General features: G+C 45.9%; 1 protein-coding gene across 1 annotated transcript in view; it reads right to left on the reverse strand.

Annotated features, from left to right (window-relative positions):
* The window catches only part of ME3 (malic enzyme 3), a 136390-nt gene that overhangs the window by 8364 nt on the left and 103782 nt on the right, over nucleotides 1-24244 (reverse strand). The window contains exon 7 of the mRNA XM_040584379.1: nucleotides 9830-9939. Coding sequence (XP_040440313.1) covers nucleotides 9830-9939 — 110 coding nt within the window. The remainder of the gene's footprint in view (nucleotides 1-9829; nucleotides 9940-24244) is intronic.

Genomic DNA, 24244 nt, shown 5'->3' on the forward strand with positions numbered 1-24244 from the left:
TCCCACCCTGGCACTGAACTGCAAAGAAGTGAGGTCCCACAGCGGTCAGCGATGCCAAGCTTGTGACGTGTAGCAGAATATGAACCTTTACATATATGCTCACACGTGCTCACATGTTATCTCCCAGGCTTACTTTGCACAGAAATCCCCGAATCCTCATGTGGGTGGGAGTGGGGAACTGATCAGAGGAAAAAAGCCAAAATGGAACAATTACAGTGTGACAGTGTACGTGTCAGGTTACAGCATTAGCAGCAATAGATGCCTGGAAAGTATTTAAAAGAAAGACATGTAACTGGAGAAATATCTTGTTTCTCTTGGTCGAGACCCAGGCAAAATGGCTTTATACCCTATGATTGTCAAGAAGTCTGGCAGGACATCTGCAAACCCATTTAAATGGAAAATGCTCACAGGACATTCAGCAGAGGGACTCGAGGTCTTTTAAAGACGTTAATAGCAAGGATTTGAGAACTGAGGTGACGGAAAGAAAGGGTGCACGGCCGCAGTCTGCAGAGCAGCGTGCACTCTGCAGAGAGGAGAGCTGTGGGACTGGGTGTGCCATTACTCATCCCCTTGCACTTGTACTGCAGCTGACTAACAGCAGGACTCTGTTCAGCTCTGCCATGCCTAATCATCTTCCTCTCTCACCAATGTGTTTCTAATCCCTCCACGTCTCCCAGACTGCATCTCACCCCCATTATTCAAGTAACGAAATTACTGTACCTTGGCCTTAGCTCAATATTTTTCTTCTATAATTACAATTTCTGAGCATGGAACAACAGAGCATCTCTACGGAGGGGAGTTAACAGCTGGTTCATGTAAGGAATTGGCTAATCATTGCGCTTCAGGTCTAAAAAGGCCACAAAATGAGACTGGGTGGGGGAAGGCCAGGACCCCTCACCATGAGTTCTGGCAAGAAAAAACCCACCACGCTTCAACATGTTGGTCTATCTACTCTCCTAAGAGACTGAATGCTGCTATTGTCGATAACTACTTCCCTAAGTAATTAGTGAGAGCCAGCTTGGCTGGTCCGTATCTGAGGTGAGATATGGAGGGACACAGAGAGATGAAAGGAAAATCCTTGTAAATCATCTTGTCTGTCCAAGGCTCAAAGCGAACACTCACCATATCACAAAATAGCAAGCAGACCTCAGGAGCCTCTCTGGGGAGTCCAGAGCAACAGGACCAGTAAGGGAAAGAGGCATTTCAGACTGAAGTACAGTCAGGAAAATGGCCATCCCCACAGGAATTAATCTCTGATGCTCAAGCACATTCAGAACGTTGTCAAACGTTAAGAAAATCCCCTCCGAGGTTAATTCCACTTGCACTAGTGTAAGTAAGAACAAACCCCAGTAGATGTCAGTGGAAGTACACTGGAGCAAAAGCCGGGGGAAAGGATCTGCTCCACTGCTTCAGGAGACTGCAGGGATGGAAAAGGCTGCAGCCCAGAGGCACCCATGCCCATGGACCTCACCCTTCCTTCAGAGTGGGGAGCGCAGACAGAGGGGCGAGCAGCTTCCCACATGGAATTTTGGGCAGCGCTGGCATGAGCGCAACAGGGGACGTGCTGCCCAGCGCCCATGTCAAGGCTGTATTGCGTGTGACAGCACCCAGTGCCTAAGCAGGGGACATGGGGAGAAGCAGGGACCCTGTGGATGCTTGGGGGCAGGAGTCCCCCCATGCTGAGGACTGGCACTGCCCTGTCACCTGGTCTAGGTGCTGGCTGAGGGGCAGAGCATCACCACCCTGCCGAATCCTTCTGATAGTAGCAGCGATGGGAGCATGCAGTGGCACAAGTGCCCGTTTCTTCATACAACACCCGTGTGGGTGATTCCCCCTGCTCCACAACACACTGGTGGAAGAGATAGCCAAAATCTGCCTGATCTGTTATTTTTTACCCTTGCCTTGCCTGCTTACACTTTGCTGCAGCAAAACCATGCCAAGATGAGGGCCCAGGGAACTGCAAACACCAGTTTAACAGCTACAGCCACGGGCAGCCAAGAAAATATATCTAAAGTTATGGATGCAGAGAAAGCATAGGGCTTTTCCAAAGCCTGGTTCACATTAATTCCCTGCAGCAGTTCCGCCTGTTACTGGAAAGCAGAGTGGAGCGCGTCCAGATCCACTCCAAATAGACAATCAAAAGTCAAACACAGCAAAACTGAAGCAAAAAGCTGCTGAAGCATTTGCAGCTCAAGGTCTTCGCCTCCATGGCTGTGGGCTAGTGTTACCTTTCCCCCAAAGGGCCTCTGTAAAACATTAAGAAAATAAACCTCAGAATGGTGTGGAGCGCGTCAGTAAGAACAGCAGTAAAACACAAAGCATCGATGCTCAGGGAAGGAACTCGCTTTTTCCACTAGCAGATTTAGGGCGACCTAACCCAGAAGAGGTGGTGGTACGGTGAAGAGCTGTCTGACAATGAAGACGCAGAGCTCATCTTAAAGTAGATGCCTAATGCAGGTCATCTTCAGGTGCCTGTTTTTAATCCTTCCACTGTAAAGTGCTTGGACTATACAGTGCAGTGCCTTAAACCCACGCTGCAGCGCTGGCCTGCAGCACTGCCCTCACTCCTGCCTGCACGAGTGCCGGCCAGCACGCAGGCTGTGCCATTGGGCACACTGAACCCCCTCGTCCACTAAGGCAAAGGCTACCAGGCAGCTGCCAGCACTTTGCAAGAAAGCTTCCCCATCCCCATCAGCAGTGGAGACCCTGTGGATGCTGGTTTATACCAACAACCTAAACCAGGTCAGAGCACAGCCTTGTTGTTCTATCCATTTTGCCTCCTTAGCCTGTACTTAAAAGATCACAGAGAGCTTAACACAGAGGAGATATGTGCTGTTCTTTACTGCAAAGGAGAAGCTTGCCATGGCATCCAGTGAATAAGAAAAACAGCAAATAAGAGACGTAGGAGAGGAAAGGGAAACCAGTTTTAGAATCCCCAAAATGAAAGAAGACATGGGATGGATCTTTAGAGCTCTGCACCACTAAGCCCAAGAAACTAAGGCCCATCTACACCCAGGAGTCCACACTGTTCTGATCGGGCTTGTTTAGCGGTCAATGTGTGATTAAGAGACAAGCCTAGGATAAAAAAAAAACAAAAAAACAACAAAAAACCCAGAAAACCTGGCCCTTAAATAGTTAACATAGTAGCATCAAGGGAAAATGCAGAAGCCTCCTCTGCTGCAGGGCACAGCAGGTCCCAGAGCCTTGTAACGGTGAACCCGTACCGGACTGAGAACATCTCCACATCCATCTTCAGGCTGGGTAAATCCCCACCGGGAAAGCGTGCTGCTCAGGAGCTGCCTGGCAGGACATAGCCTGCTTTGTTCTGCGGCACCGTATCAACCAGCGCTCCCTTCCCATTGTGCTTCCCCCCTCTTTAGTTTCCTGTGATGATTACCGATGCGTTTTCCACGCCAGCTGAAACAACAAAGGAAGATACTGTACCATTTTAATCTGCTGAAATGAGTTAACACCGAGCCAAAAACTAGCGTCGCCTGCTTCTCACAGCACATGGAAACATGCCTGCAAAATAGGCCACGTTTGCACAAGATTGCTTTCTAACTTGCGCAAATGTTTGAAGCCACTCAGATTTGCGGCGCTGGAGTTGGCGTGTTCCCAACCGCAGCTGAGGTCTGGGAGCGGTGTTCCTCCAGGCTGAGACACCGCTTCCCGAAGTGTCCTGGAAAGGTTACAGAAAGGTTATCTACTAGGATAATACGAAAAGGGCTGGTGGGTCAAGAGATATTTTGAGGCTCATCAGCAGTCACATACCTGCCAACAAAGGGGACCCATTGCTCTAATGTTGGAAAAAGACTCAGAGAGGTTTTGCGAAAGCGATGACCCCGGGCATTGCCTGTAGACTACTTTAGTTGTGGAGGGACTGTGGAAATACAAAAGTTTTTTTATGTGCCTTTGTTGATTTGGGGTTTCCCATCTTGAAGTGCCTTGAAGAAATCTCATTTGCGTGTTGTAGGTATTCAGGATTTTAGAAATCCTGTCTGTTTACAGTGTCTCAAACTGGATATGGATAGATCTGAACACTCAGACTGGTGGTTTGAGAAGCTATCAATGTCATACTTTGTATCAGGTCTAGTTTTAAAAGACTGTTAAAAATGCCCAGAGCCAGGAGATAGTAAGCTTTATGCTTCTGTGTGCTATTCTCTCTGCCCTGCCCATATGTGTGAAAGGCTTTTGAATGACATGATTAGACACAACTAATGAAATAACATGTTAGAGCTTTCTTCATTTTTCTGCAACTCTAACGGAACAACTTCTTTTGCAGAACAACTTCTGCTGATCAGTACCGAGTAAGCAATCTACACCTGAAGAATTCATTTGATATGTGAATATGTGGGGGTTGGGGGGCGGGTAACACACTGATCAACCAGGAGAACAAACTTTCCATAGTAAAAATAAGCTTGGAAGAGATGCCTGGAGGTCACCTAGTCTGATATCTGCTTAAAGTGGGGCTAGCTTCAAAATTAGAGTAGAGTGCTTAGGGCCTTCTTGAAGGATAAAAGTCCCAAAGCTTTCTGCACAACTTGTCCCAGTGTTTGACCACTCTCATAGTGAATAATGTTTCTGTTCTGTCTGATCAGATAACTGAACCATGACACCGAAGCATCTCTGTTGCAGCATAAAGATTTCAGCTCAGCAAGCCGAGCCAACCAATTCCAATCACAGGCTGATGCATCTGATCCCACTTTTCCTTAGCCCAGGCATAAACCCCTGCTGATTCTTTGGTTACTCAGTGCACATCTTTGAAGACTGTGCTGGAATTAGACCGGCTTTTTTGCCACAAAGACAGGGAGGCACATGCACACAGAGCCCTAGTCCCATGCTGAGAACCTTAGGTATGCAAATTTACTGGGTTTCTGTGGACTCCTGCCTATTTAGCAGGGATTATTCAACACATCCATGAGACCTGATGAGATGCATCTAAAGATGCTGAGGTATGTGCCCAAAGGCATTGTGAAGTCATTCTTTGAAAGGTTTTGGTAACTGGAGAGATTCCTGACTCCCCAAAAAGACAAATGTTACACCCATCTTCAAGGAGGGCCAGAAGGATCCAGGGATTTTTAGCTCAGTAAACCTAACCTCAGTATCTGGGGATTACAAAGCAAGTCTTCTGGAAGATGTTTCTAGGAATGTGAAGGTGACTGAGAACAGTATGGATCTCCCAAAGCAAAAGAGGCCTGACCAACTCAGCTGCCTTCTACAATGAGAAAACTGGTTATGTGGACAAGGACAGGGCAGCGGATGTTGCTTTCCTTGACCTGCATGAGGCCTTTGAAATAATCTCCCACAGCATCCCTGTAGTCAAACTGGAGAGATGCAGACTGAACAAGAGGACTACCAAGTGGGTGAAAAAGTGGCTCAGCTGCTAGGCTCAAAGGTTTGTGGTCAGTGGTACAAAGAGGACAATGCTATTTAAGTTCTATCAACAACCTGGATGGTGTGACAGAATGCACCCCCAGGAAGTTCAGGGATGATTACAAGTTGGGGATAGCGACTGATACTCTGGTGGGTATGACTGTAATTCACAGGGAACTCAGCAGGCTGGAGGAATGGGTTCAGGGAAACCTCATGAAGGTCAGCAAAGGCAAATGCAAAGTCCTGCAGCTTTGCAGAAGAAGACTTGGGGGTAATGGTGGACAACAAGTTGAAGATGAGCCAGCAATAATCCCTTGTGGCATAGAAGGCCAACAGCCTGCTAGACCGCATCAACAGAAGTCTAGGCAGCAGGTCAAGGAAAGTGATCGTTTCTTTGTATCGCAGAACTTTTGAGGTCATCTCTAGACTAGCATCTCCAGTTTGGGGCTCTCAGCACCAGGAATATATTGACAAACTGGAGCAAGTCCAGAGGAAGACTGTAAATGTCACGAGGGTGTACAGAGGACTGTGGGATCTGGGTTTGGTTAGGCTGGAGAAGACCAAGAGGGTAACGAATTTCTGTCGACAACTACTTAACTGTTTGTAAAGAAGCCTGATTCTTCTCAGAGGTACACAGCAAAAGGATGAGGGGCAATGAACACAAGTTGCATCTAGGGAAATTCCAATTGGATATTAGGGGGGAAGATGGACAAGCAAGATGAGAAAACTTTGGAACAGATAGTACAAAAAGATTGTGAATAACCGTCCTTGCAGATATTGAAAATTATTTGGCTGGACAAGGCTCTGAGGAAACCTGATCTAATGTCAAAGCTGGATCTAAGTTTGAAATCACCTTTTGTTTGAGTGAGGGCTGGGTGACGCCCAGAGGTCCCTTCCAAACTAACCTCTTCAATGATTTTATATATTTTCTTGTATGAAGCAGGAAGCCAGAGATGCCTGTCCCAGGGATTCACAACGCTTGACACCTTTGTAATACAGACTTTTCAGTCATCTACTTTCTTTTTACCACTGTGCACAATTAAGTGGAACAAAGTTACAGTAGGAAGAGAAAGAGCAGAATCTAAAGCGTTCTCACGTCCCTCCAATTTCATACGTGTTTCACCGCCTGCCCTGGCGCTTTACTGGAAAAAAAAGAAGTGACAATCAATTTTCTCCTGTAGAGCTGCAACTGAAGCTGTTGCCCCTTGCATGAACCCAGGCAGAGCTGGGAAAGGACTGATGTCATCACCCCCATAGAGGAAGGCGAAGCATTCCCTTCATGGGGAGCTCCCACACGTGGGCACAGCGAGCCCGCTCCCGCCAGCTCCCAGGCTAGCTAATGGCTTTCAGAATAAGAGCAATCACCTCGTCCGGGATTGTGGTACCTGGCAGGAGTCCCACTCAGCATCAGCAGGCTGGCTCAGACTGGAAGGGGTCTAAGTCACTTTCAGTTCTGTGGGGTTAGGGCAGATTTGGCAATACAGTAATTTGTGTCACACAAAAAAAGTAGGTGTTAACAATTTAAACTGCTTTCTGTTCGTGTGGGCACTGGGGCAGCACCAGGGATGCCTAAGGGAAATCAAGCGGAACAAGTTATATGCTCATCCCACATCTCGCCTCTGTGTGTGTGTGTAGGCCCATTGCACTCAGAGTCCCACTAACCAGTGAGCAATGAGTTTAAATTAGTATAGCTCAGGCCTGATCTAATGTACACTGTGCCTAAGATGTGCTTTTAAATCAATATACTTAAAGCAATGCCACATCATTCAGGCTTCAGGAGGTCTGCTCCTGCTCGACTTGAGGAAAAGTAATCAGGCCTGCTTCAACAGGGCTTTATATAATTCTCACTAATAATTTAAAACACAATTTGCATTGAACTCTCCCACTTTTTTAAGTAGGGGAGTCACGAAACACTGGAGTGTTAGAAAAGAGAGAGCCTGAGGCAAAACCAAAGAACAGGAGGGTGTAAGCGAGAAAATGGCAATTCCTACCTTTCTCATATCGTCTGGGGATACAGAGGGGTATATCAGGGCGGGTAGATCAGACTACTCATCCCAGCTTCAACTCCATTAATCTCTGACATGACTCCAAGACCAGAGTTAACTGTGCAGATCCAAGTTACTTCAGCTTCCCGTAAGTCCTCAAAACTCATTCCTGACTACAACTCCAGCTTGGAGTTCCCCATTCTTTCTGACTGCTACATAAAAAAGCCTGAAACAGTGCCTTCCTTCCCTTGATTCATCACTTGTCTGTCCAAAAGATCCAAAAGATCTGTCTTCCCTTACCTACAACTGTGAAACCAGTGCCAGCTAGATGCTTCATTTGAGAATATAAGGGAGTTTTACTAGTAAGAGGTAAAATCCTACTGTTTTAACAGGTGGGACTCCAGAGAATTTTCAGGGGACTCGACATCTCCCATGCACCATGACACGCATCTAACCGGGGGGGAAGAAGACAAGGTCCATTTTATGGCAGTGCTGCTTTACAGCATCATCCTGGATGTGGTTTGCCTCTCTGGGGGGGTCATTTCCAGAAACCATCTCAGGCATTCAGCTATGACCTATGGCCAAAAAGCAACTATAAAAAAGATACAGTCTCCTGCTTCCCACTCATAATCTTCAGCTTTGCTTTAGTATCGTCTTTTTCTTCTGTCAGTTGAAGAAACCATTCCAATTCACCAAGAAACCCTTCCAATTCATGCAGGTTCCCCCAAGAAAACCTACATCGAGGGCCATATATCTGCCACATCACCTGACCTCTTTTCCTTCTGACTGCTGAGTCCCTTTCCACTAGCAGAGAGAGCAACTAATCCAAAATAAACCTTTACATCATGGGCTTCTCATTATGGGCTTCATCTGTCCATCTCCTGAAAACTTTGAGTTCTTGGTTCTTCCATTCAAGACTACAATTAAAAATGTGTCTTCTGTGTTCTCTTTTTCTGTGCTTCTCTCTCCACTGAAAGTTTTTCTGGGTGGCAAGAACACCTAATGCATCTTCTTGTACAGGCGTTTCTATCTCACCTTTTCTGAAATGCCTTAAGCTCCTCTGCTTCTAAACCCTCTTCATGAAAGTGCCTTTGAGCAGGACCATGCATCTCATTATACCAACCATATTTCCATCAGCCAGGGTCTTACTCCTTCCTGTGTCATGACAGATATTAACAAGCTGTTACACGCACTGAAAATATTGCTAGATGGGTAGCAGATGCAGAAATAGTGCTGGGAAGTCTGCTCAAACCCGAGCCGTCGCTGTGTGAAACATGACACTGACATTTCTGCCAGTCTCTTTCAAGTACAAGTGAGGATAAGTCCAACCGAGTGCAAATAATTAAATCAACAAACCTTGGAAATTTCTGCATGTTGCAAGCAGGACTAGAATAAAGAAGAAAAGATGAAGGGACTCACAGAGGAAAACTGGTTATTTGTAATCACTCGGGAAGATGCTGTCCCTGCTGAAGAAATCTCATTTGCGTGTTGTAGGTATTCAGGATTTTAGAAATCCTGTCTGTTTACAGTGTCTCAAACTGGATATGGATAGATCTGAACACTCAGACTGGTGGTTTGAGAAGCTATCAATGTCATACTTTGTATCAGGTCTAGTTTTAAAAGACTGTTAAAAATGCCCAGAGCCAGGAGATAGTAAGCTTTATGCTTCTGTGTGCTATTCTCTCTGCCCTGCCCATATGTGTGAAAGGCTTTTGAATGACATGATTAGACACAACTAATGAAATAACATGTTAGAGCTTTCTTCATTTTCTGCAACCAGAGGGCAAACAGCCCTTCCAATGGTTTAAAGCAAAGCCAGTACCAGACCACGATGCCACCAATATGCAGCTTGCATCCCTCTGTGAACCTGAGCAACTCTGTTGACTGCTGACCCTCACAGCAGTCTGGGAGGCATGCTGGTTATAACTCTAGGTTTGCTGCTGACATTTCTCTTTGGTGCTGGAAGAGTTAAGTTAACCACTCTAGGGGAGAACATACCTGTTCTCAGATTACAATGGAGTTAGCATCCACGGAGAGGAAAGAAGCTGGTTTACCTTTTAGTTTGTGCATGTAATAATGAGGATAACAATAGAAGGACAATACCAGGATCAGCTGCTGACCACCTGGCTCATGGAAACTGAAAGCCTTGCATAACTGTTAAATTGTCACCATCGTTTTAGCTAAATTATAGAAAATGAATGGAACTCTCTAAATTACCTTAATCTAAAGCACATGATCCATTTCCTCCCTTGAACAACATTTCTGCAGTGAACAGCTAAATTCCTAAAATCAACGGAGACTAACTTGTCAACTTAAGACTGCTGTGCTCGTTCTTATTTTCAAATGCTTATGTGTAAACTCTAAACTTTATTACACATCTGAGTATTGTATAATAAACAGTCTTCTGATCTTAATCACCTTTCCTCATGACAAGCTGAAGGTTAAACTTGCATTTTCCTAACAGTACTTACCCTGAATATCATCATTGAAAGTACAGTATCTGTTGCGGTATTTATTGAGGAGACGAAAAGCGTTAGCATTAGCAAAGTCTTCAAACTGGATCAGACAATTCATGCCGTACCTGCAAGTTAAAAGGTAATTAAAAATGGATAAAAACATTCTCACAGTGTAGGATGATAGATACATCTTTCACTGGGACAACAGAGCTAGAGACTCTAGTGTAGAGATAAAAGTATCGCAAGAGAAATGCATCACAGTAACAGCAAACAGGATCACACCCTTCCCAAGGTCCATACACTCAGAAATGTGGAGTCACCAAGAATAAATTGTATTCATAAATCAAGGGGGGGCTTCCTAATATGTATTCTATACCTCTATCTATCTATCTATCTATCTATCTATCTATCTATCTATCTATCTATCTATCTATCTGTGCATCTTTGGACTATCAGTACGATGAATTTTCAGTGATGTCTTTACCAAGGAGCTTCTCAAAGAGAAGGAGATGCTCTTTTGCAATGGATATTGCAGCTGCCACATTACAATACGTCAAATCTGACTGCAAAGGGAACATCGGTTAAAGGGACACAACCAAGCGCCCACTTCAACTGTAAGTGACCAAGAGATGAGAAAAAACCTGCTTGTAGGATTCCATGGACCGAGGGCTTCATGGTGTGATTTCATAGCTGCATTTTTGTGCTTTGGAAATGATTCTCTCCACTGAGTTGTTTAGCAGGAAACCAGCACACAATGACAGCTAGTGACCCGTAGAGCGAAAAGGCAGGAAATAATTGCAAACTTTCCATAATTGTCCAGTAATATCAGGGCAAGTGTACAGTTTCTAAAAATTGGGTTATATTCAGACTACTCCATATCTATACACTTTCAGCACTTGGTATGTCTCTAGGCTGCATTAAAGCTTTGTGAATAAAGTCTAAAAGAGCCATAAGTACTCTTCTATCTTGCATAAATGTTACAGGGCAGTGGGAGAAGCTCAGGGAATGAGTACTGAAACTATTAGCAACGTCTGGGTTGCAGGCAGGTGAAAGGGCTCTGAATAGCTGCAATTTTAGAGACCTGAGCCTCTCTGGGACTGTGAGCAGTGCAGGGGCAGCATCACCTTACATACCTCCCATTCAGACTTTCCTCCTTTGCCACTGAAACCTCAGGTAGGGGACACCTCTGCTTTAGACTAGAAACTGATACTGGATAAAACATGCTCTATTTGAGAACCGTGGCTCCTGTCATGAAAAGTTCTTTTCACAGCACTCACAGTGCAGAGTGCCAAGCTCTCCTGAAAGAGCCTTGAATTTTTTATTATTATTATTATTTTCTATTTCAGGTATGTCTGTCAGCAAGGAGACAATGATAAGCACATACATTGTGCTCCTTTATTTGTTCCTCATGAGAAACTCTTGCTTCATAAACCCTCTGGTCTCAAAAAGGGAAAAGGGTTGGCTCTTACACTTGCTTCACATTCTCTGTGCTTGCTTTTAGAAAAGGACCACAATGAGGACAGACCTCTCAGCAGGGCCTGCAGCTGTAGGACAAAGGGGAATGGTTTTAAACTAAAAGAGGGTAGAATCAGACTAGATAAAAGGAAGAAATTTTTTACATTGAGAGTGGTGAAACACTGGCACAGGTTGCCCAGAGGTGGTAGATGCCCCATCCCTGGGAACATCCAAGGTCAGGCTGGACGGGGCTCTGAGCAGCCTCATCTAGTTGAAGATGTCCCTGCTCATGGCAGGGGGGTTGGACCAGATGACCTCTAAAGGTCCCTTCCAACCCAAACTGTTCTATAATTCTATGAATGATTTTAGAGCCGTGTATGACTCTCTTAGATACAAAAATTTCAGATTCAACTCAACTCCAGTTGTCTCCCAATATCCTACTAAGCTTAGTATTTGCAAAAAAATATTAATATTTGCAAAATTTTCAATGAAAAATTAGGTGCTTGGAGTCTTTGTTGAATCAGGGTCACAGAAGCTGTGGAAATTTTTCTCTGGGGTCTGCAATGCAGTGTCATCCCCAGAGGGCAATGTCCACTGCTCCTGTCACCAAAGAGCAGCAGAATGGGGCATGTCCACCTTAGAGAGCCATGTAGGCAGCGATCACTGACTGCACGCAGCACAGCTCCGTGCCAGAACATGGTGCTGCTTCCTTTCTCCTGGGCACCTTCTGGCTCTCTTCAGCTTCTCCTTTGCTGATGTTGGGAATGGATGTGGCACACCTGCAAGGGAGGACATGCCATGGCAGGTGGCTTTCTTCCCAGCTAATGTGGAATCCAATGACTGAGGGCACCTTCAATTTATCTCATATGCAATCTGGGTACCTTTCTACTATCTGGGCACCATCAGAGATGGACTGCCATGCCCAGTCCCCACTGTATGTGCACCCCCTTGTCTCTCCTGAAAGAGAACACAGTGCAGAGGGGTTAAAAACTGCTTTCAACATTAGCCTGTATTTATTGTGTGCATTTGATAGCTCCTACTTTATGAAGTATACTTACTCTCCACCCTGCAATGTCACAGTCCACTAAGCCTTCTCTAGGTAGACAGAGGCAAGCATGACTGGTCATACTGGCCAGAAAGGCAGCAACTTCTTGCCTTGTTTACTATGCTCAAAGGAGCAACAAAAGAGCCCTGTGCAACATCCCTGTTGTAATTGCACCACAACCCTCACCCTGAGTAGGGAGGTTTAGGCATGGATTTTCCAGGGGACCAACAGGCCTTGAAATTCAGCAGAATCTAGATGCTTAGGTGGGGCAATTCCAGCTTGCCATAATTCAAGGGGGGAAAAAGCCCTAAAAGAGGGACTGAACAACCGTCCCCCTTGGTTTTGTGACTTTGAACAGGACAGATCCTTTCCTTCACCCTATATGACAGGCCATGTTACATGGCTCAACAGCAAACTGGTGTCTATTAAAATCTTGTGTTTCTTTTTATAAGATGCTCTTAATTTGTCCCCAGTATGCTGCTAACTGCAGGTTACACTGAGTATTTGAGGGACAGACTACTTATGTACTTTAAGCCTCCCCACTGCAGATTCTGGCAGCTATGAAGCAGAGATCCAGTATCAAAATTTCTAAAAAGCTGAGCAACACTTTGAAAAGCAACAGATTAAGAGTCCCAAGTCACTTTTTCTCTGTAGTCTTGGGAGTCAAAATGAACACTGTGGATATCCAAGGAATCTGTGCAAATAAACTGCAAAAAGTGCCTGCAAAAATCAGTTTTCTAATGGACAATCCTGTTATCCATTGTTTGAATGTGTGAGGAAAACATGGCTAAGAAGGAGATGACACACCATCCAGATCATCTGCTAACATCTCACAGCAAAGAATTACTAAATCTTTAAGCAACTTCAGTTGCTATAGAAACTATTTTTCTAACACCAGTCTTATTATTTATTTGTATCACCGAGGAAGTAACATTACTGACCTGCTAAATGAAATCAGTGATCTCAGTCAGCATTAATGTATGTGTGACCAACTCTCTGAAGAGCATAAGGGTAGGTGGGTGGGTTTCCCTGGCTACAGACTCAAATTTGCAAGAGTATTAACCTGAACATTTTTTTCCCCTCTCTTTTGAGCACAGAATTCTTTCTTCACATCACATTCGTGGTCTGCAGCATGAGAGTGCACCGTCCCTTCTGGTTTTGCTTTTGATCATTTTTTATGAAGCAGAGCCCAAGGAAAGTATGATGCCCTATAAAGACCTCATTTCTCTTCCTGTCCCTCAGTATGACAGGAGAATGCTGGAATGCAAACTCTTTTCACTGACCTATTTTATTGAAGATTGTTTTCTTCTTCTCTGCAATATGTCCACTGAGCTTTTAAAAGTATAAACCACATTACTGAGCGTATGTGTGCCTTTGCATAATATGAGAACCAAAGTCTTCAATGATAAAGGTCACAAATTGGTCACGGCAGGACCCTAAGACCAGATGCTTTAAATGAAAGAACCAAATATTTCAGATTCACAATTAAAGAGGGGAATGCCAGGATGATGAACCTAGTCCTCAATGGCTACCCACCACATTGGGGTTTTGAAAGGACTATAAAGAACTTGTGCTGCTCAAAGTCACTGAAATTAAACACAAATTAGGCAGCCTACTTACTGAGCCATCTTAGAAATCCACGGGTTAATGCTTACTGCTCTTTCCTAATGGTACTTTGGTGGCTGTGTGTAATGCTCCTTCTTATGATGACCTGAGCAGTCTAAGGGTAAACTTAGCAAGGAGTATGAACAAAACGGCTGCTGGGGCCATCTGCAGTAACATCTTTGTGAGTATCAACATGATGAGTCAGTTCTACTGTCCTTCCTCCACAGCACAGTAACTCACAGGTTGAGTAACCTGCTTCATCCCAAGGGAATTCAGAGCACTTTATAAAGAGCATTTGGGTGGCATCCAAAAGTAAAATGTAGCCAACTTGGGACTGGAGCACAGAAGTGGTTTAATATGTAACAATGCTAAAAAAAATAATAAAATATCCAGCTCATGTGAGAAGGTGGAGAATACTTGTTACTGCAAAGGGAAAGGGCGGCCAGAGAGCTGCTACTTGTACTGGAATTCAGCCAGCAAAATGCAGTGCAAAATGGGATTTCTTCCACTACCTTTACGTATCTAAAAGCTGGCTGTGTAATGCCCAGCTATACAGCTCTGGCTGCCTTCTCTGACGATGGAGAGAAAGAGGCACGTCCAACAGCAACTTCTCTGAGCTAGTCTAAGTGGAAAATGGAAGCAGATAACATCTCTGGAGATGCCTCTTTCTCCACAGTTTCTGCGAAGACATACTAAGATGACCAACTTGAATTTAGATGTCTAATTTTAGACACCTAAATTAGGAGAGATAATCTAATGTTATCTAATTATCACAGCTGGTTAGGAAGATCTTAAATACATGTCATGCACCCTAGGTCACTGGCCTATCACCCTTTCAACTGCAATGCTTTGCTGTCCTTCAAAGCCTGTAATTTCTTTGTTGAACTTCTCTACAGAAATTGCCCTGCTCCGTCCCTTCTGTACGGTATCCAAGTGATCCCCTATCAGCATACATGGAAATACTTGAGGATAGAATTAATTATACTGGCCAGTCTCCCCCCATTGTAATGTTTTTAAAATGAAAACTGGATTTTGACAAAACTGCTTCATTGGAAACATTGTGGTTCCCATTAAGAAACCAAAATTAATGATTTCTTTTTGGAGGAATAATTTTTAGTGAGGTATGCTTTTGTCTAACCAGCTAAGAAATTTTGCTTAGTTTAACTTGTGACATCTGATATGAATGCAGTCCCACTTGGTACACCCACACTTGCCGTCTATAGGTACAGGACGCCTTTTAATAGAGAAAGCAATTTTAAAGAGTATTTGAACACAGATTTCTGAAGATCCCCTCCAAGAAATTTAAAAATCCTTAAATTTGTAGCTAGAATTGAGGGTTGCCCTGCAAAGAGATCTTGAAAACTGCTGTGGTAGGAAGAGATTCCTGAGGTCAGTCTGCTTGGCTTGTTGCCAGTTCTCATAGATTCCTCCATGCTTCAACTGATCCCTGTGACTCATCTCCTAACTTTCAGCTTGGAGCCCGAAGGAGAGTTTGAAGCCAAAACCAGCAGGTCACATCAGGACTGAATAGTTTCCAATCCAGGAAAGGCAGAGCCAGCTAAGGGTCACTCCCTCCAGTAATCTCATGCTGACTGTCAATGACTCATGTCTCTAAGGCATTCATTCTACCATAGAACCACAGAATCATAGACTGGTCTGGGTTGGAAGGGACCTTAAAGGTCACCTAGTCCCACCCCCCTGCCACGGGCAGGGACCTTCCACCAGCCCAGGCTGCTCCCAGCCCCGTCCAGCCTGGCCTTGAGCCCTGCCAGGGATGGGGCACCCACAGCTGCTCTGGGCAGCCTGGGCCAGCGTCTTGTCACACTCACAGGGAAGAATTTCCTCCTAATAGCTAATCTAAATCTCCCGTCTTTCAGTCTAAAGCCATTCCCCCTTGTCCTGTCACTGCCTGCCCTTGTAGAAAGCCCCTCTCCAGCGTCCTTGTCGGCCCCTTTAGGCACTGGCAGCTGCTCTAAGGTCTCCCCGGAGCCTTCTCTGCTCCAGGTTGGACAACCCCAACTCTCCCAGCCTGTCTCCACAGCAGAGGGGCTCCAGCCTCTGATCATCTTTGTGGCCTCCTCTGGACTCGCTCCAACAGGTCCATGTCCTTCTCCTGTTGGGGGCCGCAGAGCTGGACGCAGTACATCTTCTTGCCATCTGGGGCCTTAGTAAACACCCAGGATCTAATTGCCTTTATCTAAAAGGAAAGCTCAAATGTATCAGAGTTTCAGACTGATGAAGTACATTGAAATACAGCAAGTTCCAATCTCCAGTTTGGTTCCTTCCATTCCCAAGTTCTTTCTTCCCCAGTCAAAAAAGGAAGGTTTTGGTTTTTGACCTTCTGATTTTGGATTCAAAGTTGTTCCCATTCCTCTTGGGCACACCGAACTGTGCACATCTCTGCAGTCCTGTGTCTCCTTGTGGGATTGGAGCTTTCCCCTTAGCATGAGTTAGACATTTTCAGTCTGTGGAAAAGCACGCTCGGACAGCGCATTTCTGTGCCTGTCTTACAGAGGTGCTGTATGGGGTCCCCGTGCCCGGGCGGTGGCGGGGGCCGGGTGTCGGTGCCGCGGGCAGCTCCCCCCGGCCGGCAGAGCCGCTGCCCCCCGGCTCCAGGCCGGGCCCGCCGCTGGCCGAGGCCGAGCCCCGCAGCCGCGGGGGCAGCGCCGCGGGGAGAAGGGGCTGAGAAGGGGAAAAACCCCCGCGGGGGGGAACAGCGGCGGCAGCGAGGGGGGCCGGGAGGGGCGAGCGGCAGCCCCGCAGCCCCCCGGGGCCGGGCCGGGCCGGGCCGGAGGAGGCCGGGGGGGCTCCGGGCGCCGCAGCAGAGGCTCCCCGGCAGCCCGCGGGGAAGGGCAGGGCAGGGCAGGGCAGGGCAGCCCCCGGCGGGGCAGGCTGTGCCCCTCAGCCCACGGAGCCCGCGGGGGAGCAGCTCCCCCCCGCAGCCCGGGGCAGGGGGTGCCCGCAGGGGGCTGTGACCCGCGGGGGCCGCGCCGGAGCCGGCTCCGGGCAGGGCCCGTGGCCCCGCGGGGAGGAGCCCGGGCCGGGGCCGGGCTGCGGGCAGGGCCGGTGCCCCCGGGGGGGCTGGAGCCGGCTGGGCCTGAGGGGCTGCGCCCCGCGGGGGGGACCCTGTTCTCCACCATCTCTGGAATTACTTAAGCCATTTTATAGTATTGGAAACAAAAAGATGTACTTTCTCAGTTCCTCCTCCTCAAAAAAAAATCCCTACTCTTTCACGGTAAAGATTAATATAATCTTTTTTATTGCTATAATTGCTGTCTCATTCCTTTGCATATGTTGTGGGTTTGTGCCATAAATAATTATAACCCAAATTCTGTCTTTCCCATATCTTGCAAAAACCTTCCTGTAAAAACAGCCTCACTGGGAGATGCTTCATACAATGATCCCACACACTCAATTTAGTCCAGTCTCCAGATCTCGCCTAGCAAATTTTGCACAAACAGTCTTTTTAGTGAAATAATACACTATTGATCAAACTAATAGCGTAAGACTGTCACCCTGAGGAAGGATGACTCTAGGAGCTAAACACATACAACATTAAAAGTGTGTTGTAAAAGTTACCACCCAAAATCTTTATTAGGAAATTATTCAATTTCCTGGAAAACAAACAAGCATAGGATTCAAGCTTTGTTTATCACGGTACTGCTGTTCCAGTACTGTTACTGTCAGCCGAGAGCTACACAGGATCTCGGGGCTGTGCTGACAGGAAAGGTGCTGTTTAGTAAAGTCTGTATCCCCTGCAGAAGATGATACACATCTCTCTTGGAGGAGCTCGAAGTGTGGAATAAAAGAGTGTGAACCCCAGAAGAGGGAGGCAGATGTTTTCCTGATGACAATGCTATCAGCTTCTTTATTCAAGAGACTTCTCAATTGCCTGAACAATTCCATTATGCAGCTTTTGTTCTTTCATCCTTATTTGTATGTACCTCTTTGAGTTCATCCAGCCTCATTATAAGCCATGAGGTCAGAGAGGAAAATATTCACGAGGCAGCAGCAGTCACCATTTGAGAAGCATCTGGCCAAAACTGCACAAGTCAGAACTTCAGGGGTGGCCTGGGGACCTGCACAGTGTCTTCGCTGACCAGTATCAAAAGGGCATTTTTTTTTACCATGAACAGAGAATATTAAACATTCCTATATGCATGAAAAAGTATTTGCAAGAAGGTCCAGTTCCTCTATGGAAATAATCACAAGAAGGAAGTTCCAATCCTTGTCTGAATTTAGCATTTTATAGCACTGCTTTCAGTCATTCATGATTGAAGAGATCTGCTTTGATGCGCTGCGACTCCTACTCATAGTCTTAGATAAAACCAGGCAGAGAACAACCAAATTGTCCTTGCCCTTGTCCTCGAGATCTTCTTGCTGCTGCTTGGTACACCAGAAAACAAAGTTCTGATTTCCAAGAAAAATGAAATTTTCTGTAAAGGAGACTGCCATCATAAGAAAATCATGCTTGGCAAGTGATGAGCATTTAGGATTGGAAAACCAAAGTCCACTCTAGCAAGTTAAATACCACCAGCACCTGAGTCTGGCCAGTGCCCCAAGGCTATTCTTACTGTAAAATTGTTAGCATGATCCTTCTTCTTCTGATCAGCCCAGCAGTACTCTGCTGTATGATACCTGGCCACATTTAGGGGTCAGTTTGGTCAGGCATGTCCCCAAAAGGGCAGCTGAGGGCAGCTCTGTGGAGAAGGATTTGGGGGTATCGGTGGATGAAAAACTGAACATGACCCGGCAATACGGGCTCACGGCCCAGAAAGCCAACTGTATCCTATGCATCAAAAGCAGCGTGGCTGGCAGGTCAAGGGAGGGGATTCTGCCCCTCTAATGCACTGTGGCGAGACCCCACCTGGAGTGTTGTGTCCAGCTCTGGGGCCCCCAACAGGAGAAGGACATGGACCTGTTGGAGAGAGTCCAGAGGAGGCTGTGAAGATGCTGAGAGGCTGGAGCCCCTCTGCTGTGGAGACAGGCTGGGAGAGTTGGGGTTGTCCAACCTGGAGCAGAGAAGGCTCCGGGGAGACCTTAGAGCAGCTGCCAGTGCCTAAAGGGGCCGACAAGGACGCTGGAGAGGGGCTTTCTACAAGGGCAGGCAGTGACAGGACAAGGGGGAATGGCTTTAAACTGAAAGAGGAGAGATTTAGATTAGCTATTAGGAGGAAATTCTTCACTGTGCGGGTGGTGAGACACTGGCCCAGGCTGCCCAGAGCAGCTGTGGGTGCCCCATCCCTGGCAGGGCTCAAGGCCAGGCTGGACGGGGCTGGGAGCAGCCTGGGCTGGTGGTAGTAGATTACTTTTAAGGTCTGTTCCAACCCAAACCATTCTATGATTCCATGATTCAGAGAGAGAAAAGGCAAGCAGTTCCCATAAGGTCTTTGCAAACTGAGTTTTTACAAACAAGAGTAGAAGAAAATTAGACTTGTCTCATCTGAATCCAAGGCACAGAACAAGATATACTTTCATCCATGTGAGAAATAGAGACAGAACCAGCAATCCTAAACAAGGAAACACTGCTGCCAAGCTAAGAAGAGGCTTAGAGGGAAAAAATTACCTTCGTTAATCCTACAGAAAAAGGGTGCAAGGCCCAGACTCATTCTTGCTATCAGAGATCCAGTTCTTTCCCCCCTCTGAGTGTGCTGATAGCCCAGGTGGCAGCTCTGGTGTGGTTGTTGGGCTCTTTGCAAAAGAAGTTACACAAAAGCATAAGAATGTCCCAGAAGGCTAAAGCTTTTCTACTGTCATTCATGTCTCAGAAATCTCATGTCAAGATTGCAGTGTTTGCATATTTGTATGTGTTTCTGGCCAAGAAGAGGAAACCCAGATGGCAAAGAGAAAATAGGAAGACAAGTTTACTACTTGGAGGCATGGGCCCAGGCAAGTGCACTACTGTTTACAAGGGGAGCTTACAAAATTTGTGTGCTTACAGGCTGCAAACAGATGTTATACTTAACATCAGAAAAAGCCTTTCATTTTTAAGACTTCCACACAGCTAAGAAAGCAAGTTTTCCCTTAAAAAAATGTCAGTGAAAACTAAAATTTTGGTAAATTAGAAGTTGACCTGGTTCTGAATCCACTGAAAAAAACCCTTCAAATCCTCACCCGGTACCATGATGTGATTTACTAGTACTATTTATATCACTCATGAAATAGTTCTAATAGTGTTAGTGTTAAAAGGAGAGATGAAAAGGTGAGTTAGAAAACATGATCATATCTTACTTTGTTTTGAAATAGAAATGTAGTGAGTAAGGTTCATTGATTGCCAGCGCGTTTAAAGTCAAACCCAAGGATCCACATTAGAGGTCATGACTGTTAACAGCAGATGTAGCAGTTATGAAGGCTATCATGACTGAGATAAAAACGCAATTCCTTTTATGCTAGAATGTGTGTTTTGAGCCAAAAGACGGGAGCTTTGCAAAAACTTGTCGCCTTTTGAATTGTAGCCAATACAAAATTTGGAACTCTGGGTCTTGGGTTTAGAAAACCCATGCCAGGGGGCTGCATCATGAACCCAACAGGACCTGCTGCCTGCCTCACCATCTGTCTTAGGCTGCAGACGATTTTGGGTCAGAGTCTCACTAGGTTTCTGCCAACATAAACATAGCCACCACACCACACTCTGAGGCACAGAGCCTGCTGTGGATTCAGTGAGTGCTAAGGCAATGAAAGTGACCCCTGAAGCACAAAGATAGCAGGAAATCCTTGAATCTTGCACTACTGGAAGCTGGGGGGGTATGCCAAGGATTGCATGCTTGCTGTTCGCAGTCATGTGCCAGGGCATCTGCTATGAGCTACTGTTAGAGACAGGATATGAGGCAAGATCAGGCCAAGATCAATTACAAAGTTCTTTGGGGAAAAAAAATCTTGAAAAATCATAGTCAACCTTCCTCATAGTGATTACAGCAGAAAAACCTGCAACAACTCTTTTGCCCAGCATATCTCATGACTTCCAAGACCAGCACTAATGGCTGCTAAGGCCATTCTTGGTTTTTTATACAAAATGATGTCAACCTGGCAGTGGGTCTGAGGAAAGACTGCAGCTGGAAGTACAAGGTTTATTAGGAGCCAGGCATAAGCAAGAGATGCAACCATATTAGTGCTGACCCTCAGATGTAGGCTTGAGCTACCCTCTGACACACAACAAGGAATGGAGCCTCACCGCCTGCCTTCCAAGCAGAACTCCTCCAGCTACGTCTGAACCAGCTGCGGTAAATCTGGCTTAGGTGGAAAAACACAGACAGAAAGCCTAGAGCAGAGGGCTTTTTGACATCTGTAGCTGGATTATCCCAGAGGATTTGAAGGCAAGGTAATAAAAGTCCATTACCACTGAGATCCTGTAGCAGCACCTCGGGAGCTCAATCATTCCTCAGTAGCAGAAAATCAAGCTAATAAAGCCTAAATATTATCCTTTGACTTTAAATATCATCCAGTGGTCAAAAGTAGATCACTGATGAGCTCATCCCACATCAAGCCAGGATAAAGGACAGCAGGGGTGGGTCTTCCCATTACCGTCACTTCTTCCTTCTGGATGGTGTCAGAGTCCAGAGCTCTGACCATGGTCACTGGGGAAGATGGGCAAGGAGAATATCCACCTTGGATTCCCGTGATGGCTGGAGTTGGTCTACACCATCAGCCCTGCCCGGGCACTGGTGATGGTGTGTGGGTCTCCTAACTGACACAGAGATGCTGAGGGGGGACTTTAGGTGTCAGCAGTATTATGTGAGGGCTTTGTGGAGGCCAGCAGTGCCTAGGGACTAAGTCTTTCAAGATCAGTTAGCCAAGTTAACTAGAGCAGCTGAAGAAATAACACGGGGTCACCTGTACTGGTGGTTTTGTTTCTGAAAGGTGCTGGTGAATTTGTGATCCACAGCCCTGGAGAACTGCTGGAAGAGAGGCAGCTTGTTTTTGAGCAGGCTCTGCTTGTTGGAGAGCACATGGGACCTGACTTGGTATGTTTGTGGGTGAAAGTACTGGGAAGGTATTAGGAAAAGAGAAATCAGGTATAAAACAAGCTCAAGGAAAAACAAACTTAGCAGAGTTACTCTCCTTCTTCTCCCATTTTGAGAAACGGAGTGCTTGATCTCCTGAAGTCTTCTGTGCTCTGCCACATGGCACAGGCTGATTGACAGAAAGCTTCTGCTTCCCTGGTCACCCTGGTAATAAACGCTGATGGGAAAGGAAAGGGGAGTGAAGTTATGACAGCTTAATGAAGCCTCTGCAACATGGTTTGCTTGTGTAGGGAACTGCACCTCACAGTATCTCAGGCTCTGTGCTCAGCATCTGCTGGCAAGTGACTGAGGCCAGCATTCAAAACAGAGGCTGGAGCTTGGGGACAGCCCATCTGTCAATACCTCTGGCCACTTGGAGCCACCAAGCTGCCCTGTTACCGTATGATGAAACTGCAGAAGGAGCAAAAGGAATAGGACAGATAAGGAACTGGTCTCCAGTTTCTATACCAGTTTAGGAGAAAAGAGAAGGAGGAAAAAAAAATCCAGTGGTAGCTTGCTTTGGACGAGAGTCCAAGGATTAATGCATGTTGTTACTGTAGATGCTGGGCTGAAGCCCTTCAGAGCCCAGAGAACACGCGCCAGCACAGCTCCCATGGCATTTTGACTTCAACCTTAATTTGCTCATATAGGCAAGCCCCAGAAATTCTGTGGGTTACTCAGATTACAAACCTTGGACACTTCAGGTGAAAATCTATTCCAGCCTACAAAAATGTACCAGTTCAAGAATAAAACTGATTTGCCCTTTGCCATGGTAACTGAGGAGAGGGAAAACTGTAGCAGTGCATTTCCCCATACAAAGCAGATTACTCATTGTAAGAAAACAGCAATTTGTCAGGCTGCTTCATTCGGTCATAGGCTAGGCTCAACGGGCCAAATTTTGCATATAGTTGCCTCCCAAGAGGAGCAAAATGCATAGCTTGGAACTCCTGTTAAAGAGCTCAGTCATTTCATGTCTTTTAGGTGAAAGAGTAATGAATGGAGGTTTAGGCAGCAGGAAAATGCAGAAATGCATCCAGCTGTTTTCGAAAGGGCTTTTCTTTCTAAAATTGCCCAGAAGTTGCACTTTATTTCAAAGTACTGTAAGTGCTAACTCTGAAGCCTCTGACACTCTCCTCGTTTCATTACTAGGTGGCTATTACAAGACCAGGAGCCCTTTCTGCTTACTGTAGGGGTCTCCAGCTACAGAAATTTGACATCTGTTTGATATTATTATTCCATTAGAAGAGTAAATCTTCGCTTCCCTGGCTTTCTTGTGGGCTCTGGCACATTCCACTTTGGTGACAAATGTCCCTTGAGCCAGCAGTGATTTGACAGGGTGGGAGGTACTCCTGCAGAGGAACTGACAAATGGTTTCCATGAGAAGCTGAAGTACCCTCAGGAAGTAGACAGAATTTCTGCACAAATATCAAGCTGAAAAGGAAATGCCCAAATTGCAAGAGATTTGTGGCAACCCAAAAGATTTCTCCCCAGATAACTGAATTTGCATGTGACATTATAGACTTGCAGAAGAAATCACAGCAGACCGAAGATCACAGCAGTTCATACTCACAGGTTTCCTCATATGTGGAAGCAGACTACAATAAAGCAGCATGCTCTTGACCTTCTGAACAATTTCTGCTTCCTTTTGTAACAGATGCAAGAGCTCCTACTGGGTTGCATCCAGTCATTGCACTGGCACTGGAAATTTGAGACCAAATGAATCTGTTTCATGTAAGTTTGCCAGACCCAGGCTGATAGCAGGATTATTCACCAGCCCAGAGGTCACAGAGGATCACACTCCAACCATACTTTAAAGTATGCTGGTGGTCAGGATGATAACATAGGGTAATGGCAACTTTCACTCAAGGATCTCCAAATACTTCACAGATGGGAATCGAAAAGTGCAAAGTGGAATATCTCAGCCCCGCTTTGTAGATAACTTTTTGGGGGCTTACTGTGTTCAAGCAATTCATCCTGGCTAAAAGAAATAGAAAAGCTGGGACACGGGCCCCAGGAACTTGATTCCCAGTACCTGGATGAAAGCATTAGACATGACATCACCTCCTCACAAGATAAGATTTCATTGTTTCATAGCCAAGTGACTTCTCCCTTCAACATGGAGATTAGCTCATATAAACTAAACAGAGGAAAACAACAGCCAATTCTTCTCCTCCAGCAGCAAGCACAAAAGAGGTGAATTGTCTTTCTGGCCCTGTCACTGACATTGAAGGAGTAGTGGGTGCAATAAGCTTTACATTTAACACAACGAGCATAAATCTCAGAGCCAAATTTATGATGGCTGAGACCATCATCTGAGCTGTCAAT

This window comes from Falco naumanni, chromosome 2, assembly GCF_017639655.2.
Source record: "Falco naumanni isolate bFalNau1 chromosome 2, bFalNau1.pat, whole genome shotgun sequence".
Lineage (NCBI taxonomy): Eukaryota > Metazoa > Chordata > Aves > Falconiformes > Falconidae > Falco > Falco naumanni.